Source organism: Leptosomus discolor, chromosome 5 (assembly GCF_034619465.1).
Source record: "Leptosomus discolor isolate bLepDis1 chromosome 5, bLepDis1.hap2, whole genome shotgun sequence".
Classification (NCBI taxonomy): domain Eukaryota; kingdom Metazoa; phylum Chordata; class Aves; order Leptosomiformes; family Leptosomidae; genus Leptosomus; species Leptosomus discolor.
This window is the reverse complement of record NC_141395.1, coordinates 1,847,456-1,866,833: the sequence shown is the minus strand read 5'-3', so window position 1 is coordinate 1,866,833 and position 19,378 is coordinate 1,847,456. Positions and strand designations below refer to the sequence as shown.

Genomic DNA, 19,378 nt, shown 5'->3' with positions numbered 1-19,378 from the left:
TCGTGTATCGGGGGCTTCGGACGCTGCCGGTGGAAACAGCCCCTCACCTTGGTTTTTTTTTCCCCCCCCGCTTTGTTTGCATGCGCATTGTCTGATGGTTGTATCCTCTGCAGAGCTGAAAGATGTCTGCATTTTCACCCAGCGGAGGAATATTTCCATTCCTTTGTTCTTACCCCCCTAAAAGTAGTCTTGTGATTGATGAGAGCTGTTTCTGTTTGCAGGTACAACACCTTGCCGAGCCGAAGAACGCTAAAAAATTCCAGATTAGTGAGTAAAAAAGATGACGTTCATGTCTGCATCATGTGTTTACGGGCCATAATGAATTACCAGGTATTTCCCTTTTTGTGCTTTTGGACCACGTAACTGTTCTGGTATTGGGAGAGGGGAGGAAAAGCTGAGTGGTTAGGCTAAAACTGAGGCAAAGGTTTGAATTCTTGCTCATGCTTAGGCAGCGTAGCTGGGAAGCAACATAACACAGCCGTCCTGCGCGTGGTTCAGCAGAGATGTGAAGACACGTAGATAAGAGCCTGTGCAAATCAGGCCCGTTGCTGCTCACAGTGGTGCGCTCGCTTTGCACGGACTGGTGAGACGTGCAGCTACACAACTAAGTTATAATTTGTCCCAGAATTCGGTACTAACACTTAGGAAACACGAGGACTTTTCAGAAGAGCCATCCGCTGATGGAAGACCCAAGCTGTCGCTCTTGTTACGTGTTTATGACAAGGCGGTTGCCATAACTGCAAGTCAGAGGATAAACTAGACCAAAGCTGATCTTGTTTTCTTGAGTTTCTTTTCTCTTCAGTGGGATGCTGTGATCTCGGGTAGCTTCAGAGAGTTGGGATTTTTGGGGGGTAACAGCTAAAAGTTACGTGCTTCAAAGAAAAGCTGTGGTGAACAACTTTGTTACGAGTCCCGTGGTCACACGAGGTATTTCTAACACGGCTGCATATGTGAACTCTGCCCTTGGGGCTACCAGCTCCCTGGGACTTACAGGGTTTCTTGCCTCTGATGGGAAGGATGCAAACAACGATCTTGTGCTAATAACCACAACGGTGTTTTCCAAAGGAATTCTTTTTTTTTTTTTTTTCCATTTTTGGAGAGCAAAGCCAGCAGTACTCGTGCAGCTGCACGATGCAGTGGCTGTCGGCAGCCTGCATGCTGGAGGAGGAAGTGATTTTGGCAGCTGACTTGCAGATTCCTCTTTAGAGAGTAAATGATGCGCTTGACTGTCAGACATAAAAAAGGAGGGAGGGGAGAGGATGAGCAGAGGGGTTGGCAGGGGTGTAAGAACAGCTCTTGGACCCCTCTTTGTTGGCTGACTCCAACAAACCAAGTACTTTCAACGCCGTTAAGGGCAGAGAAGTCGCTGGGCACGGTGGTGGATGGAAACGTTCTGGCTGACTCGGTAAAGTCGGCAGCGTTGTGGTTGGCTTACAGCGTTGTGGCAGACTGCCGCCACGTGTGGCGAGAGGTGGGATTTGGAATAATAATAATAATAATAAAAATAATCATTTCAGTCTCAAAACTGAAGCCATGTTTTCCCCTTCTCTTTTCAGTATGGATTCAACATGGTCATGTCGCATCCACACGCCGTCAACGAAATTGCACTAAGTTTGAACAACAAGAACCCCAGGTAGGCTGCGCTGGCTTTTAGAGAGTTTGAGAAGCAGGTAAGTAAGGAGCAGACGGAGAGGGATCTTTCAGGTGTATGTTTATGCAGGAACCTGTAGCAAAAATCAGATTTCATTCTGAACCAGATTAAATCTGTATTATGGTGCAAATAGATGAGCAATTGCCATCGAGTTCCATTGGTTTCAGGAGGACTGACTCTTCAGCTGAAAATTTGCTGCTTAAGCACTCGAGCTCTGTTGCAGTGCAAGGAAGACCCTGCTGATAATGAGCAGCTTAGCAGGGGATTTTCCTGAAGGACAGGCAAATCTTCTTAACTAGGTTTTGTCTGAGGGGTCCTGAGGTTCGAATTTCTTGAAGAGAGGGTTTCTTTCTCGTTCTGTGTCGGGTTGCTCTTCAGCCGCAGCAGTGATGTTGTAATTGCACAGTGGAGCTGACGGCTGCGAGGCTGTGTCCCCTCCTCTCCCCGCACACACTTGGGACCCTGGCAGCCACTTCCAGCAGAACCTGGAGCTGCGGACCTCTTGCATGCCTCACGAGACCAAATCTGACATAACTGATGTTTGCAAGGAAAGGTAAAACCAGGGGAGGAGACACAACTAAACGGCACTACATATATATAGCCTTTGCTTAGGCTGTCCACTCGCCTTACAGTGCACTGCTTGGAATCTTGTCCTGGTGGAAGTAGGTGCTTCTTCTCTCTCTTTTAGTTAGTTAGCAAGCCTGGGCACAGCATCCTTGGGAAGGAGATGGGAAGTTCCTTGTTTTTATCATTTTTGGTGTCCTGTGCTTGGGAATCAGGAGCTCCAGAGAGAGCTTAAGTTTTCATTTTTGAAAGAAGTTGGTTGTTCAGATTACTGTTTATAAAAAAAAAAAAAACAAAACCAACAAACCGCAACGTTCAAATGTGGCTAAAATAATCTGAAGGCAAAGCGTAATGTTAGAGCTGTTCGAAACCTAATTTTGTTTTAGCCCCATCGTGATTTTTGAAGAAACCGGAGTTGGAGTGCTTAGGGTTGGCCGAGGTGGGCGAAAAGGGAAGCAGCAGCTCTGAGCGGTGCTGCAGAGCTGGTCCCGTCCCCGGACCGCGCGCGCCGCGGAGCTAAGTGCCGCAGGAGCGGGCAGGCCGGGCCGGGGGTGGGTGTAGGGACCCCCTCTCCTCTGGAGGTGCCCGGATGGATGCCACCGACCCGGCCGTAACTGTCCTCTCCCCACCCCACCCCACCCCAGATGCGTGGGCAGCCGGTGGGTGGGCGCTCCGGCCGGCGCCGGAGCCCTGGGCGTCCCCTGGGCGCTCTGCTCACGGGGGTCGCCCTCCCCTCTCCCCGCACACAGGGCTCGTAGCCGGCCCTCGGAGCGGGTCTTACTGAAGATCGGTGGGGAGAACCCCTTGATCGCGTCGGAAAGAGCTTGGGTTTTCTTCTTGGGGCAGGAAAAAAGTAACTGATGAGTAAGAATTGAAAATGACACATTTAAAATTTCCTAGGAAGGTGAACATTTTATCTGGTTTCCAAAGATAGCCTTGACACTTTGAAAGCCAAAAGGTATTTCTTTTTCTGTAACATCTGGTTTGAGTCAGTGCTTTAGCATGAGACTAATTTCATATGTGTCTGCATGATTTTAATACCTGGTCAGAGCTCATCTGACCGTAAAGTCGGGTTGGTGCTTTTGCCTTACGTGAACCCTGTAAGAAAGTACTGGGGATTATTTATTCTGGAGTTCCGCTGAGTCTGTTGCATGCTTTTCTTTCAGTAATCTGTTGTCTCCTCTCATTCATATGCCTGTGTTAGCACTGCTGTCAATCAGTTGCCCAGATTTCTGATGCAAGAGGGGAAAGACGTGCTAAGGCGCCCTACGCTTACTCCAGTGAACCACGTCTCACTGGTTTTTGTGGCTATGAATAACACGAATTATCACAGAAAATAATTCAGATTTGTATCAGGAAAAGTACAGATTTGAATTACGAGCACATTCATTAAAAACTGGGCTCAGAGGACCTGGGCTGCGTGGCGGTGAAGACAGCTGACTCATGGCTGATGTGCGGGGATCCTGGCTTGGGTAAAACTGCCTCCTCTCCGGCTTTGTGCAGGTGAACTCCCCGCGAGTCAAAGCTGTCGAAGGCTGACGTGGTCTGCCTTTACCCGGGTTAGGCAACTGCCTTTGGTTTGCTTAAATTTCCACAAGTAGAATTTGTGATTGGAATTTTTGCATGTTTTGAGAAGCATTAAAATGGCGGGGGGGGGAAACTGCATGATCCTGGGAGAGTCAGAGTGCCCTGGATCAGATGACACTCAGCATTATGTATCTTGCAGGTTTACTAGTTTCAAGAGGTTGAAAATACGCAGGATGCAAACTACGTCTCCCAGTGTCTCCACATCTGTTTTGCAGACAGGTAGAAAGAAGGTGGATCGTCGTGGTGGTCATTGACTCTTGTGGTTTTTTTTCTTCGCAGGACAAAGGCCCTGGTCTTAGAACTTTTAGCAGCTGTTTGCCTCGTCAGAGGAGGGCATGAAATCATTCTATCAGCGTTCGATAACTTTAAGGAGGTACGTTACTCTGCTTTATCAGGGTTTGATGTGTGTGTCGATCGTTCTCTTGCACAGCGTTGGCTAGAGCTTTCTCATTCAGCTGACTTTCCCAGATTTCCAAAAACTGCGGATATTCCCTAAGTCACTTTGAGCTGCAAAGAATCAGGCAGTGCTGTTGATGCCGTCGTTTCGTGCTCTTTTGCGTGAAAGAGCCATAATCCCGACGAGATGAATCCGGACTGTGAATTGCTCCCTTTGCTTTTTTGGTCAGTCAAGCTGTGTCCCTGAAGTGGAAAACGAATGGAGATGTTGAGAGCTTTACTCCAGTTCTATCTCTAAAGGCTTTTGTGTGTTCTTAGGTGAAACAACCGGGAATGGTGTATTAGATCTCCCATTTTCAGAGGCTTTTACTGCACAAGCCCTTGAAACACAAAACTCCTGGTTTTACTATCGGTAGGACTTTTATTTGTAAAGAAGTTACAAAATGAAGCGTCTGTGATGGAACGCTGACTGCTGGCATTAATACAGGTATTCCAGTGGGGCAAACCAGTGTCCTCCTTGGGTGTGTACGTTCAAGCGCATCGCGTGTTTGCGTGCAGTGGGTGATGGGATTTGTACGAAGGTTCAGAAGCACTAGTGTGAGAATGAAGACCTGGAAAGCTGCTGTACGAGTTTATTTTGAATATTGGATGTATGTGTGGATTTATTATCAAAGAAAAAATGAATCTAGACTTACCAGCTCAAAAATTGTTAGGCTTGATGAGTCCCAACTGGACTGTGTGTAAACATGTTTGTCTTTACTGCTGCTGTTGCTGTAAGTGGGTTAATGCAGATGATCAACAAGCCAAGTTGTTAATTTTTTTAATTTTTTTTTTTTTTTTTTACTTTTTGTGTTTTGGGAATTATTTCTGGTGGAGAGATACCAATCTCTGATTTACATCCAGTGTAAAGATTTGCATGTCGTAGACAAATAACTGTGTTTCTGAGGTGCTCATCATTATACAGAGCCAGAGCAAAAGGTTTGAAGTAATCTCCAGTGTGAGCCTGTTGTAGAAACCTCAGGTTTGCAAGCCCAGACCTGTCCTGGGCGTGAGCTGTGTGGTGTACGCAGAGCTGCCTGAGGACAGGGGTCATGGGAATGGCGTGGCTGCTGGCGAGGCTTCCCCGGCTGTGAGGTGGAAGTGGAGTTGGAAGTATTGTGTGACCAGGGAGGAAGCCTTGCTCCTGGGTTACACCCGTGGAAGGGGTGGTCAGAATGTGGAAATAAGACATTGTGCTTCCCGCTGGGGGAAGGTCCGCAGTCCTTTAAGGCAGGCCCAGAACTGGAACTGGAAAGTGTAGTTTGGCTCTTTCGTTTATTCATCAGTAGCCCTGGGCGAGCTGCCGGTATCTTTGTCTTTATTTGCACCTTTGTGGAATGAAGGAATCGCGGAAGCAAACGCGGATGAGGTCGTTACGAAGAACAATTGGCTAATGTGGGAGAAGTGCTTTAAGTAGGAAAAACACTGTAAACATGCGAAGTACAGTGTTATTAATCCGGGCTGAAATCCTTCTGGGTTGTTACTATTCTATTATAGAAGAAATATGACGCGTTAGGGAGGGCAGTGTGAGGGGCTAGAGGTAAGTTGGGTGAATGACTACAGCCGAAATACCACTGGTCTGTAAGGCTCATCAGACGGGCCCTTTGCCGGTCACGGGGAAGGACGTGTGAAGTCCCATTTGCTTTCTTACCTTCCTGACATCTTCAGTTGAGGTTTTGCTCCTTCATTTTCTTCCAAGGGCTCCGTCATCTCTCTTTTCTCCTGCTGACATCGAAAAATTCCTGGGTAACGCGTTCGGTTTGCCTGCCATTATTTATTTATTCCCTTTCTGTTTGTGTTTGATCAAGTCGTTCGCTCTGGCGGGACCGTCGGATGTTGCAGGTGAAGCGAGCGTGCAAGGAGGGGGTTTTACCTTTCTCAGTTCTGCGTTTAGCTGCTCTCCTCTTTGTCCAATTATGCCGCTCATTTCTTGCTCTGTGCTGTTGTTTTCCAGTTTCCTCCTGGGCAAGTTTTCAGTAATGGTTTCAAGTTTTCACATTTATAACTCATGCAGCTGGTATATTAAAAATCTCTGAGTTGCTGACATGTAAAGTACCCAGGGTTAGGTTTCTAGCAGTGTACTTCCAACTGAAATTGCTGTAAGCGCAATAATATTTGTGTGGCTTCTGTAACTATGCGTTGCAGGGCTGCCACAGCTTCTCTGTGGTTCTTTCATCAGACACTGTGTGCATATTTAGGGCAGATTAGACTCGTCAAACTAGATCTCTGCCACTCTATCTCCTTGCCATAAAATAACTTCAAAAGAAACCTGAACTCCTGCCTAACACTCACCCTGTAATAAAGTCAGTAGGGAAAACAGGATATTTCGGACCAAATTCTGCTCTCATTTACATCAGGGTGAACATCAAATATTTCATTAGGCTTTGAGCTTTGCGCTGATGCAAATGAGAACAGAACTGGGTTCTCAGGGCCTGACTGAGCTGGAAGACTGCAGTTGATCGGAATCTTGTCAAGAATTCTTTTTGAAAACTACTTTTTTTTTTTTTGCAAATGATTTTACAGGGCAGTCTTTTTCTGGCTGGGTTCAGGATGTTCAAATGGAGGACGGTTTGTTTTGTTAAGCTGTCTCTTGAAAATCATTCTTGTCATATTCTTTGCATGTTGAGTAAAAGCAGGGGGTAGTTTAGGTCAGTCCCTCGTGGGGCACGTGTCTCTTTTCTGCAGCCTGCTCTACGTTTTGGGAACTATTTGGTGTTGACAGAACGGCAACTTCCAGCCCTCCGAGGGAGAAATACCTCAAATGTACACACACCTCCTGGGTTTGGTCCTTCCTTCCAGGCCAGTGCAGACGTTGGGTGAATCGTCCCCAGTTTCCAGCCTAAGTTCAGCTCAACCGTTTTCAGGTCTTGGTCTGGGCTAAACAGGAAAGAAAGTTCAAATTAAAATGGGAAGACCCTGTCGCTGCTTGTTCCTGAGCAAGGTGGATTTTTACACCGTTCCCCCGTTTCTCTTTCCAGAGAAGTTTCTTTCATGACTCTCATGGCTTTTGAAGTCCAGGTGCTGCTTAGCCTCTGCATCAAGATACGCCTCAGCTGAGTTTGTCCTCGCAGGACGGTCAGCTCTTGGTGAGGACGAGCTCCACCGGCCCAGAAGGCCAGCAGACGTTCTGGTTTGGCTCCAGCCGCTCTCGGTTTCATCGGGCTTCCAAGAGCTTCTCCAAGGTCCCAGAGCAGAAGAGGTGTGAGGAGGTTGGGCTGGTGCTGGAGGCTGTGGCTCAGCCCCGTCGGCGGCAGCGGGGCTTTGTATTTGCCTACAGTGAGTGTCTCTGGGTGTCCTTCGGCCACCGACGCTCTGCAACTGGAAAACATCCTTTTCCTGAGTGGTGATTGACTGAATTCTGCTGTATTGATGGGAAATAGTTTGGAGTTACTGTGCCACGGGTAACCTGTGGGAACAGCTGGGGGGTTTGGCTGTTCCCTTATCTTTTTGGTACTTTCTGGCCCGTTGCCAGTTCCATTTGCAGCCACCTCTTATTCCCAGCACCTCGCACTGAAGGCAAAACGCTGCTCGAATGGGATATCGCAGCCTTGGCTGGGTGAGCTCTTCGGCACGGCCGCGACTCCTGCCTTTACCCGCTTGCCAGTGGGCTTCCTTAGCCGTGTTCCTGCCCCTTTGTGCTTGTTTCCATGGATTTGTGAGAACTGGCTACGCCGTTTTATCCGAGTTGCCTGGGATTTGCGTTGCAGGACGAGCAAATGCACTTCAGCAGAATGCCAGGGGAAGAAAGGGAGAGCGGAGTTAGCCACGAGACCGCTTTGGGGGAGCTCCGAGGGTCACGGACCAGAGGCTAAGAGCTTGTGCCTCGTTTAAATTGAAGCAGGCTGAGTGTACCATTGGAAAACAAGATATATTTTCCTAGCGCTTATTCAGGGTAGTTAATTCATTTTAATAGCGTGAGTGCACGTGTGGGTATACAGAGAATTAAGCTGCCATCTTTTACTGTCAATAATAAAACTTGGTTTTACTGTTACTTCATAGCTTTCCTCCCCTGCTGCTTCCTGGAAATGCTGGTTTGAATTTGCAAAGCCGCGTTGCGCTGGAGCTTAGGCGCGTCGGTGCGCTGGCGAACCCGCCCGTGGCCGTCACAAGTGGCGGGTGAGAGCCAGCACGGTGCGAGCGTGCGACTTCTCACGCTGCTGCTCGCTTCGCGGAGACGTGGCGTGGAGACCGCGCGGCTTAACCCGCGGCGTAACCGTGTGGTGGGAGCTCACTCAGGACCCAAAATGAGCATCGTGCCAAAGCTGCCCTTGCTCTCTGTCGCTTTACTGACATCTTGCCATAGTCAAAATGCTTTTTGTTCATTGCTGCCTTGTCAAGGAAGAATATTTTCATGTTGATGAGATTCTACAGATTGAGAAGATCTTTTAATCATCACTGACGTTGACTGGATACTTGTAATACACTCGTCTGCCAGGAGCGAATTGCGTAGGCAATGTTGTGCTGCAGTTGATACTGGCTGGAAGATGGAGGTTTTACAGAGCTGAGAAAGAGCATATGAGGATAACCAAACCTGCTGTTCTCGTCTCAAGATTTCTATGGTGAGGTAAAGGTGTCTTCAGCAGGTTGAAAACCCAAGCACCTTCCATCCGAGAGGGCAGCTGTAGTTTGAGTCAACTGAACCCTGCCAGCTCTTGGTCCAGGAGGCGTGAAACAGCGGGAAAATTTGGCTTTCCACTTGGCTGGCATTTTGAATTGGGGGCGGGGGGGGGAAATACATTTTAAATGTAGCAAAATACTCACCAGGGAAATTTCAAAGCACTGAACTCCACTGCTGATGTGCGTGAGCGGGATGACGAACGGCTGATCGCTGGCTGTCCCTGTCTGCAGGGCAGGTGGGGACCCGCGGGGCAGCGTGGTGCCTGCCTGTGCGGTCCCAGCGAGTCCCACCTTGGCCAAGCCATCCCTCGGGTACGGAGCAGTTTTTAACACAGGGTGCATTTTTCTCTCCCTTTGCTGAGCTGCGTGCTGAAACCCCGCGTTGCGTTGTGTTCCTCTTGAAGCGCGGCTCACAGAGGAGTTTCTGCTCTCCCGGCTGACCTGCGTTCTGTTCTGCTGCGGACCAGGGTACCGATTAACTGGGGGCGGCTCTTTCATGGAGCCCCTTCCCAGGGAGCCTGAATGGGAACCTGATAATGGTGTTACCAGGCGCTGCCCTGATGGGAGACTGTGGCTCGGACTCCTCGGGCCAGCTCCGAGCTGTGCCGTGGGTTAGGGCAGCTTCACGGTGACGTTTCTTAGGGTTGTGTGTTCCTGGTGAAAGTGATGTAATGCTTTGTCCATGGTATGTCCATATTTATGTGCATACGTGTGTGTGCATGTAGGTACACCCACCCCTTTGACTCTTGGGTTAGCCTTACGGAACTTTCACTTGCAGCCGGAGCCAGAGTCTTTCAGCCCTTTTCTTTTTGGTGGTAGAAACATCACTGACAGAGCCTGGAGGCCAGGGTTCTAGTGCACCCTGTATCCCCAGAAATACCTGAATGAGCCCAATTGCACGCAGGGCTCGGGCAGCATCGCGGGCTGTCCCTGGGAAGCAGGCGGCGAGACCCCCCCGTGGCACCACCACCCGGGAGAAACCCCTTCCCCAGCTCAGAGACGGCGCGGTCGGTCGCAGCCTGTCACGGCATTGCCAGCCCTAAACGGGGATTCCTCAGAGCTGGGGCGCAGGAATAACGTGGACGAGCGAACTGCGAGCAAGGTTAGGAAATCTGGTGAGAACACCCACAAACAGAAAGAACACAGAAGTTCCAGTTCAACGGAATTAAAGCTCGCGGGCGCTGTGAGTGCAGAAAGCTGTTTCCCAGCTCGTTTATGGCCTTGCTTCAAAATTGAAAATTTTTGCGGCGTTTCTAGTTGGCTGTTTTATTTACATGGTTTACATGGTTTTCATTTGCTGGAAGTGTCGCAGCCAGTAAACAAATAGCGTCAGTAAGCTTACAGATACGTTGGGAAAAGTCGCAGCCCAGCAGCGCTAATGTGATCGCGTGGTGAAAACACACAGCAATTTAGGGTTAGGGGTTTTTTGTGGGTTTTTTTGGTTTTTTTTTTTTGCAAATACTAATTTCCTCAGCTTTAGTGCAGACCTGAAAATGGCAGTTTTTGAATATACTTCACAGCACCCTGAACTAGCATTTTAAGGAGCACAATCTTAGATCCTCGCGCAGTTTTTCCTTAATCTCCATTGTAAACATTGGAAATATTTCTGGGAAAAGACCAGAGGACTCTTACCACTCTTTTTTTTTTAATAAGCACAATAGTAGTTTTTAAAACGGATCCAAACTGAGGAGGCAAAAGAATTGACTGTGATCTGTAGTGAGGCAGAAAGCCAGCCAGAAATAATCCTGGCTCTCTGCAGGGAACAATTCCTGACGGTGGCTCTCATCCAGCAAAGCAGTTAATTTGCTTAATATACAAGCATATACCAGAATAATTGAATTCAGTAAGGTGAGTGCATGCTTGTGTGCTTGCTTCTCTGTATGAGCAATGATTTTAGTATTTAAAAATAAAAAGGCGATTGAGGTTGCTTTTCCTAAAATGAACCAGAACTTTCAAGAAACCACCTTGTTTTGCTCCAAGACAAGAAGAAATGCCAAAAAAAAAAAAAAATTGAAATACAGATCATCCAGAAAACTTTTGGGAAGCTCATCGTCTGGTGGTTATTCCAGCATCTGAACTTCCCCACGTGCTGGGGAGGGAAGAGCTGGCCTAACTTGTTGGAGACCAGGGGGTGAGCTGGGTCCAGCATGCTGGCGCTCTCTCCTGTTTTAACATCATTAATTGACTTGATGTGTTTGCTGCCCTGAAATACCTGACAGGTGAGAAGAGTTGCGGCCCCCTCACGCCTCGCCCAGTTATGACTGGTAATGCTGAGCTGCCAGAGGCCGGGCTCCTCTCCTTGCTGGGCAGCGAGCTGAGGGGCGGCGGGGGCTCGGCAAACGAGCCTCATTGTTTACCTCCGTCGGTTTTCGCTCCGGCGAAGTGAGACAATATTGTTCAGCCCTCGATTTTCACAATGCCGAATTCAGAGTCAGATGCCTCTCTTTGAATAATGAGTGGCAGCACTGAAAGCAGCAGTTCTGAGTTATTCTTATGGGCCGTTGTAATAACTCAGTGCTAGAAGAAACTGTTTGCAAGTGCTGGAAAGCGTCGATGGGTTTGCTGTCTTGCGCTGCAGCAGTATTTTGAGAGTGCCTTAACGCTGCTGGTAGAGAAGTAAAAGGTATTTTAACCTAGTAAGTATTAAGTAACTGTTTACTTAACCAGTAACTTCTGGGAAAACTGATTTTTTTGTTCTTCAGCAAACTGCAAAAATGTCAGCACGGTCAGCCCAAACAAAGTGTTCCTGTGGAGAGCTGCTTGGTGGTGGTGGGATCTGCTGATCACAGTGGGCTGTTGTGGGGGAGAGAAAGCCAGCATTGTGCTGCCGGACAAAGGGGCACAGACAGGAGGAAAGGTTCACAAAGGGTCCCACGAATTTTTTGGGTTGCATATACATCAGGCTGTTTATACCACCACATCCAGGACGGGCCGCGTTCGTACACCCAGTGCGTGTTTGCTGTGAAGTTGTGCTGCCGCTTCTCGCTCTTGGAGAGCCCAGGAGGTTATTGAAGGAGGAGGGAGCAGCTTAAAACAACCTTTGAGCAACACGCGGTAGCTGCTCCTTTTAACAGCTGCGCTGCTGGGAAATGACGTGCGTTGCAAAGCCGTTCCTAAGGTTTAGGTGTTTTGACTTTGGTCCTTCAGAGAGTTGCTCTCCCTGCCTTGAGGTCGCCGTTAGCTGCAGTGCCGGACCGTATTCCCCTCGAGTGTAAATGCAGCCACAGTGGTTTCATTTTCTGTGTGGCGTTGGGGACCACCAGGCGTTACCTGCTTGCTGGCACAGGGACGCTTTGTGAGGTGGTGAGCTGACTAAGGTCTTCTCTGCCGGCGTCTGCTGCCAGCTCAGAGCTGTCGTTCTCTCTCCCCCGCTTTACCGACAGACCGGCACTTGCATCTCGGTAGCGTCTGGATGGATGAGGCACTGGGGTTTAGGAGCGTCGCCCCTCCAGATGCGGAGGAGATGTCGGTCTGGCAGCCGCGACTCTTGCAGCGCGCGTTCCGTACCGTTGGCCAACAAGCTGCAGCTCCAGCGCCTGAAACGCTGCCCGAGTTTGCTGCCGTCTCCGTGTGGAACGCGCTGTGTTTGCTTGTGGTGAAGTTTGGTTACGAGCTCCGTTCTCCCAGCAAAGCGAGGTGGTGCTTCGTGTCGTTAGGTAGCTGCCTGAGGTAGGGTGATGGATGTGGTTGTCAGCCTGGGTTTTCACTTTCTGCCCGTCACTGCACACGAAAACATCTTCAGTTTTTCCAAAACACCCTTGTTGCCTTTTGCTGGCTGCCCACGTTGCCTTTGTGGAGCATCTTACAGTAAGCTGGCCACATCGGCAGGAGCAGCTTGTTGTCGTTGAACTTTGCTCTTGGGTGGTCTGGATGTGAACTGTGTGTCTTGAGAGCGTTGCCAGGTGTGGATATGGATATAATCGTCACTAAATTTTTCATAATGGAGCCTTTTGCTTCCTTATAGGATTGTATTGTACCTTTGTAATAGGGCTGTGATGGGTTTGCTTCGTTAGCACCCAGAGCCTTTCCCGAGAAAGCACCCTTCGTGGGTGGTTTCCCATAAAGCCACATTGTTCTTCTAGAATGACGTGGGCTTAATGCAACCTAAAAAGTTTTTTTCACAGCCTAAGTAGAGACAGAGGTTTTTTTATAGCTGTGGTAACCCATTTAATCTTGCTTCTTACCCAGAATAATGCTAATAAAAGAAAGATCAGCCTTTCTTAGTCCCAGCCATACTTTCAAATGACAGACCTTGGAAATTTATTCAAATATAAATGGCAACATATGGTTTTATGTGGTGGGATTTGATTTCAGCATTCATCTTGGATTTTGGCCAATCTTCAGGCTGTAGGCTTCATCTACAGTTTCACTCTCTTTAATCTTCCAGGATAAATTATATCATTGCATGAAAGTCAGCTCGCTGTCTCCCGAAACACACATGTTCCCAGCCCTGACTCATCTGATGATAGTGTGAAGTATCCGCGAGCAGCCACCGAAAGCCGCGGGTTGTTGTTGCTTTTCCTCTTGCTATCAGCTGCCGTGTCCCGGGATGGGCAGTTCTCTGCCGGGCCTGTATCACTTCGGGTTGCTCCCTAATTTAATTAGTCAGCCATAAAGGGCTTGTAGTTGTTTATGTCAGCTTTTCTCATCCATGTGGAACGGTTTACATTAGATTTCCCAGAAATCAGTCCTTCTGGCTTTCATTGTTGAGCGATCATATGCACCATTGTTCTGTTTGTTTCCACAATACACGATCTTGTTCAAGTCGGCTCCGTTTTTTTCTGAAGCGGGTACCAGAGAGACGCGATTGTTTAGAGCTCAAAGTTAGATGCACCTACTTTTGCCTTTTGTTGTGTTGACTCTTGACAGTTTTGGGGGGAGGGGAGAGTACGGAGGGCGCTGGAAGAATTTGCCGTTGGTTGAACTGAAATACCGTCCCGTTTACTGTAGTAGGAAAAAAATGGCTTGGGATAATAACGTAGGGTGAGGGCGCATCTAAGCAGCCTGTGGTGCAAGTGAGGGAGAGGCTTCCTTGCCTTTACTTCGAGCAGGAGTTGGATCAGGCCCAGTGTCCGCCTCCAAAATTAAATTACATCGGCGGGCAGCTGCTGCCTCTGATCCTTACAGTGCCAGTCGGTTCCTGAAACCCGGCCAGATGCTGGTTTACTCTTTGGCTCTTCCTGACGGAGGCCAGCCTCTCCGCAGCACTTTGTCTCTTTTCCACGTTCCATGTTCCTGCATGGAACCGTACGTGGCTCAGCAGGGGCCTGTGCCACAGCAGAGCTGCACGCCTGCGGGCTGCGCCCTGCCGGGGGTGCTTTTGGTGTGGGCCCTCGCTCAGAGGGTTTGCGGTGAGTGCCCGGAGCAGGTCACGCTGCTGCGTGTTCAGTGAACTGGAGCTTCTTCACAATGAAACGATCCCTGGTCCTGCAGGCGGCGAGCAGGGGAGCAGGACGGGATGCTGCAGGCGCTGGTGCTGCTGTCGGCCGTGGAGATGCTCTGGTCCCTGCCGGAGCGCCCTCGCCCCACCTCTGCACGCTCGTGAAACCGGGATAGTCGCGCCAAAACGCTCACGACGGTCTCCCTGTTTTCCCAAGGGTGCTCCTGGCCGTCTTGGGTTTGAGTTTGGCCGTTGGGCGGCTTTGCAGAGCCGAAGGCTCTGCACCAGCTCTCGAGGCGCCCGCTGCAAAGCACGGCGAGCTGGGAGGCAGGGGCAGGGGCTCGCTCGCTTGCCCTCGGTTTTCACTGGGGCTGCGCTAACCGTCAGCAGTGGGTAGGCAGCGTTTGGGCTTTGATCTGCCAGCAAGGCGATTCCTGACGCGGTAGGGAGGCTTTATGAGGATTACTCCTGAAGAAAAGCCCGAGATTAAACTGGAGATTTACAACCCGAAGCCGAATGGCCGTGGCTCTCCAAACCCACCCGTCCTTTCCGTGTCTCAGGCACCCCATCTCTGCTAAGGCGAGAGGCAGGTCGTGCCCCTTGTCCAGGGGCCAGGCAATACGAAGGAGACTTGCTCTGTCTCTGGAGCGGGTCTGTCTCGGCTCTGTTTAACTTAAACCTTAATGTGTGTTTAATGAGCCTAGTGGGGCAGCCCAAGTAAAGGCGTTTAATGCTTCAAAACCACTCTCACGGCATGGGCTGTAGAGAGAGCCGAGTCCTTTGGGTTTAGGATCATGATAATTTGTTTGAGCAACAAGTGTAATCTGTTTTTCATGAGGGTGCACGCTTTGTTGTTTAAGTGTGTTTATTCTACCTCGTGAGTCTTGAAGGTTCAGCTGGAAACGTTTAAATACAACTTCAGCAAGTGTTGGTGTGCAGCTTCAGCACCCTGCCTACCAGAGGCTGTGCGAGCGGGTGCTGAGCCTGCACGGAGCCCGGTAGTTGCAACTTGTGGGATTGTGGCCGTGAATGTTGGTGGTGATGTTATCAAACAGCTCATCATAACCAGTGTCCCCATCCTGTCACAGAGATCCAGTGGCAGCATTCCCATTGACGTCAGGTACTGACCACAAATATCCGAATAATAACCTGTTTGTGGCAATTGTGCTTAGGAATGACAGAAGATGTATCACATACACCACAAGTATGTTTTACTCAGTCCTAACAGACAGCAGAAAGTGTGGTGAGAGGTCACCCAGGAGGCCACTACTCCTTCAAGACTCACAAGTGCTTTGCAGATCTCGTGATCAGCTCAGTTTGGGTCCCATTAAACTCTGTGTGACTTCAGTGAGGTCTGCTCGGTGCCTTAATCTAGGTGTAGATACGTGCTCTAGGATAGATCCAGTTAGAAAGAGGAAGCTGATATGGAAATAGTAATTATAACGCATACTTTGTGAAGAACTTGCTTTTTGGGAGTACCTGGAAACCCCAGCTGGGGATTTGGTCTCCCTGTGGGAGACACAAATGTAGAAATGTGTACAAAGAACCGGTCCCTGCCCCCGAGAGGTTGGTTTCTAAAGAAGTAGTCAGTGCTCCCACCAGTCCGTAGCACGATTCGCTGGCTGATCTCACCCAGTTGCTGTGCCACGAGCTGGCTGCTCGGGGAAACAGCAGCTGAGGTCTCAGAAGGGTGTGCTGCTCAGAGGCTGGCGGACCCTAGCCAGACAGCCCGGGTTGGAGGTCTCGCTGCCACATCCCCTGCTCCTGACCAGTAGCACCCAGCGCTCCCAGGACACTTGGGTAAAATCTGGTTAAGGAAGGAAGGAGACTCTTGGGCTAACCGAGGGCTTTGTTCCTCAGCAGAAGGGAAGTTTCAGTCCTCCAGATGACCGAACTGTTTTTCAAGACCTCTTAAGAGCAAACCAGCTTCTTTCAGAGCTTCTTCCGTCCCTCTGCAGACAGCCAGTATCTGGAGCGGGCAAAGCTGGGAACAGCGTTTAACACCAGTTGCGCGGGGATGTGCTTGCCCAGACACTTACAGCTTTGTTCAGAGCAACATGCCTGTGCTCCCCCCAAATTCACTGCTCGGTTTGACCCCAAAATCCAGCAAACGAGAAGTCAGCTCATGGTACGGGGTGTGAGGAAGCTCTCGGGGAATTCGGGAGGGTGTGGGATGCTTTGCACTGCCCCCGTCACCTCCCATCTGGCCGTGCTGGGATGGCTGGGCTCGGCGTGGCTGCAATGCGCTGGCTCCTGCCCCTGTGGTGTTTGGTGCGGTCTGTTTGTGTGGGGCTAGGAAAAATACCCCAAACAATGCACCACGGAGGGAGGAGTTGCAGTTGCAAAGTAGGGAGGACGGGGAAATGGGTGCACTGCCCGGTGCTCACCTCTGCTCCCGTTTGCTGTCCAACTAATTTAGTATTTTGTGATGTCGGTGCGGATGACTGTAGATCACTTGTGTGCTGGGAAAAGCAGGACTGAGTCAGAGAAGCTACTGGGAAGTAATAAGATTTAAACGGTATCCTGAGACCTGCTTTATCTTAGATCTTATTTCTCCCTCAAGTTGCTTGTGTTTCCTGCCAACACCCCTGTATTACAGCGCTGTAATTCTGACCAGCTGATAGTTACGCTGATGTATTTCACTCCTCGTTTAGCTGGTGATAATTTTCTTTTTTTTTCCTCCCTGTAATTTGGTCGTCTTCCTAATTACATTATATTACAGTGGAAAGCCAATTCTGCGCTGTGGAAGAGGCCGAGTCTTCCTGTGGCGTAGCCTGATGCAACTCCATTGCTTACGTTCGTACCATCGGTTTGACTGAAGTTTTAGGGGGAAAAAGAGTTGCAAAGAGTTATGTTATAATTGTACCCGAGCCCTTAGACTTGCAGTGCGGGTGTTTACCTGTGATTCCTCCACTGGATTCGTCATGAAGAAGAGTATTTTTAACAAGAGCGGAAACCTGGACAGAGAGGTTTTGCTTTTCAAGTGATTTTCATACTCTTTCTTGCTTTTCATACTCCTTCTTGCAAGCTGTAGTTTAACGAACACGTGGTGATTCTTCTGTAGGTGTGTGGAGAGAAACAGCGCTTTGAGAAGCTGATGGAGCACTTCCGAAATGAAGACAACAACATAGACTTCATGGTGAGTGCTGTTTGTCGTCAGCAAACCTTGGTTTCAGTGTTGACTGTGCCTGGTCCTGCTGTCGTAGGCAGAGATGGATCTGCCTGCTGATCCTCGGCCTAAAATTCCCACACTACAGCCTTTTTGTATCCCAAACTACATAACGTGCGTTTCATTTTTAGCTTCCGTTCAGTTCAGTTGTCTTCAAGAAATGCCTTGTACCGTAGTGAAGGTAAGAGGAACGTGGCCCTTGGGGCGTGTGTGCTGTTTCGCTGCAGCAACGCAGCAGCTTCTGCGATATCAGGATGCGTATTCTGCCCGTGTGCCAACCTCCTCGGAGTCACAGACAGGGAAGTGTGGGAGAGACTCGCTGCAGCTGCCGTCTGTCCTTCTCTGCTGATAAATATAGCAGTAGTTTGCGCCACTTTTGGTTCCTCAATGTGCATATGCATGATTATTCACCAAATCCACTTCCCCTGGAGCACAGGAGGGAAGGGCAAGAGGGGAAGCTCTGGCTGGCACCCACAAGCACCAGCGCCAGCTTGCACGTTGGCAGCATGTGAAGGCAGAGGTGGCGGCAGTAAGGGTGAGCTAACTGGTTACATGTCCACAAATACTTCTGTATCCCTTTCTTTGGCAAGTGAGTGCCTGTGTCAGAAATAAGAGAAATATAACTCCTATTTTTAATTAGGAAACAAATGCTGGCGTGGTCAGTGCTATCTCCCTTGCACTGCTCATGCCCAGTGCCTCGGATCTGATGGTGTCCTGTTTTGAGGTGAGAGCAGAGCAGGAGGGATTCCCACCCAGTCACACTGGCCGGTCTCCCGAGGCCTCTGTTAAGCATCTGCGACACTTTGTACTGTTTTAGTGCTGTTTTTCCCTTTCTGCCAGGAATTAGGTGTTAAAGCACCCTGGTGTGGTGGTTTCTACAGGCTTGGAACGCTCCAGTGTCAGTGGCTTGCAGCCCTGATGGCCAGGGCAGGCTCACCCCGTTGAGGGGACAGCAGAATAAAAAAGGAGGTGGTGTGAGCGAGGTAGGATGGCCTCTTTCTTGTATTTAAAAAGAAAAAAAAAGTTACAGTGGTCCCTGCAGTTTTACTCAAGCTGGCAATCTGCTCTCGGTAACTCTCTGACATGTTACCAGTTGGGTTTGTTCCTCATTACCACAGTCCCAGTAAGGACACGTTGGTAGTCACAGCAAACATTAAGCATTCTCACATGTACATTACAATTTAGTCTGTAGTTCAACAGAAAGATTTGTCAGTCCTCAACACGCGACTCTCAGTCGTTTTTCCCGTGCTCACAGGGAGGGGTGATGGTGTTTGGGGAGCAGGAGAGTAGCGCAGCCTGGAATCAAGGCGGTGGCGGCAGCCTGCAGCCAGCCACCTTGCTGTGAGCTACGGGGTTTGTCCGCTCTTTTTTTAAAAAAAAATCATCCCTTGTCTTTATTTAAGATAGTAAATGGTGTTTTGTGAGGTTGTGGTGGGGAACGCGCATGTGAGCGTGTGCCCGGTGAGCTGGGAACAGTCAGCATCCGCCTGGGCGGCCTGTGGATCCCCTGGTCCTCTCAGGCCGTAGGTCGAAGGTAGTGGTGAAATTTGCTTGTAAAAGGATAAATACATTTGTTTTCAGGACCTGCCCAAGTACTAATAAAATCTGCATCTTTGGGCCGCTTCCACCAGCGAAGGGCCTGACTTTCTGACAAGCCCAAAACTGGAAGGGGGAGAGCTCGTGACAAACGGTTTGGCAGATCTGCTCCTTCTTGTCACCATCTGGCCCTAACGAGCTCCGCATGCTGCTGCGAGCGCCAGCGCGCCTCGGGGGGCGAGCGGGGCGCCCCGCGGGCCCCGGCCCCTCGGCGTGCTGCCGCACCGGCGCCGCGGGAGCCGGCGGGTCGCACCGGCCCGTGCCCAGGGCGGCCATCGCTCCTTCCCGCCCGAAATGGGTGCCGGAGCGCAGGCTCCAGGATGGAACGTTAAAGCTTGAGTAATTTATGGAGTTGCAACGACTGAATATAAACAAAGAG

At 49.7% G+C, this 19,378-nt stretch overlaps 1 protein-coding gene across 4 annotated transcripts in view; it reads left to right on the top strand.

Moving 5' to 3' along the window:
* Positions 1 to 19,378, top strand: part of FMNL2 (formin like 2) — a 145,223-nt gene that overhangs the window by 104,631 nt on the left and 21,214 nt on the right. For 3 of the 4 annotated variants that reach the window (XM_086464989.1, XM_086464988.1, XM_086464987.1), the window contains exons 7-10: positions 222 to 330; positions 1,557 to 1,633; positions 4,082 to 4,175; positions 17,299 to 17,373. In XM_086464989.1, coding sequence (XP_086321115.1) covers positions 222 to 330; positions 1,557 to 1,633; positions 4,082 to 4,175; positions 17,299 to 17,373 — 355 coding nt within the window. Of the gene's footprint in view, positions 1 to 221; positions 331 to 1,556; positions 1,634 to 4,081; positions 4,180 to 9,853; positions 9,862 to 13,411; positions 13,439 to 17,298; positions 17,374 to 19,378 lie in introns of all 4 variants that reach the window. The other variant, XM_086464986.1, reaches the window with a different exon arrangement.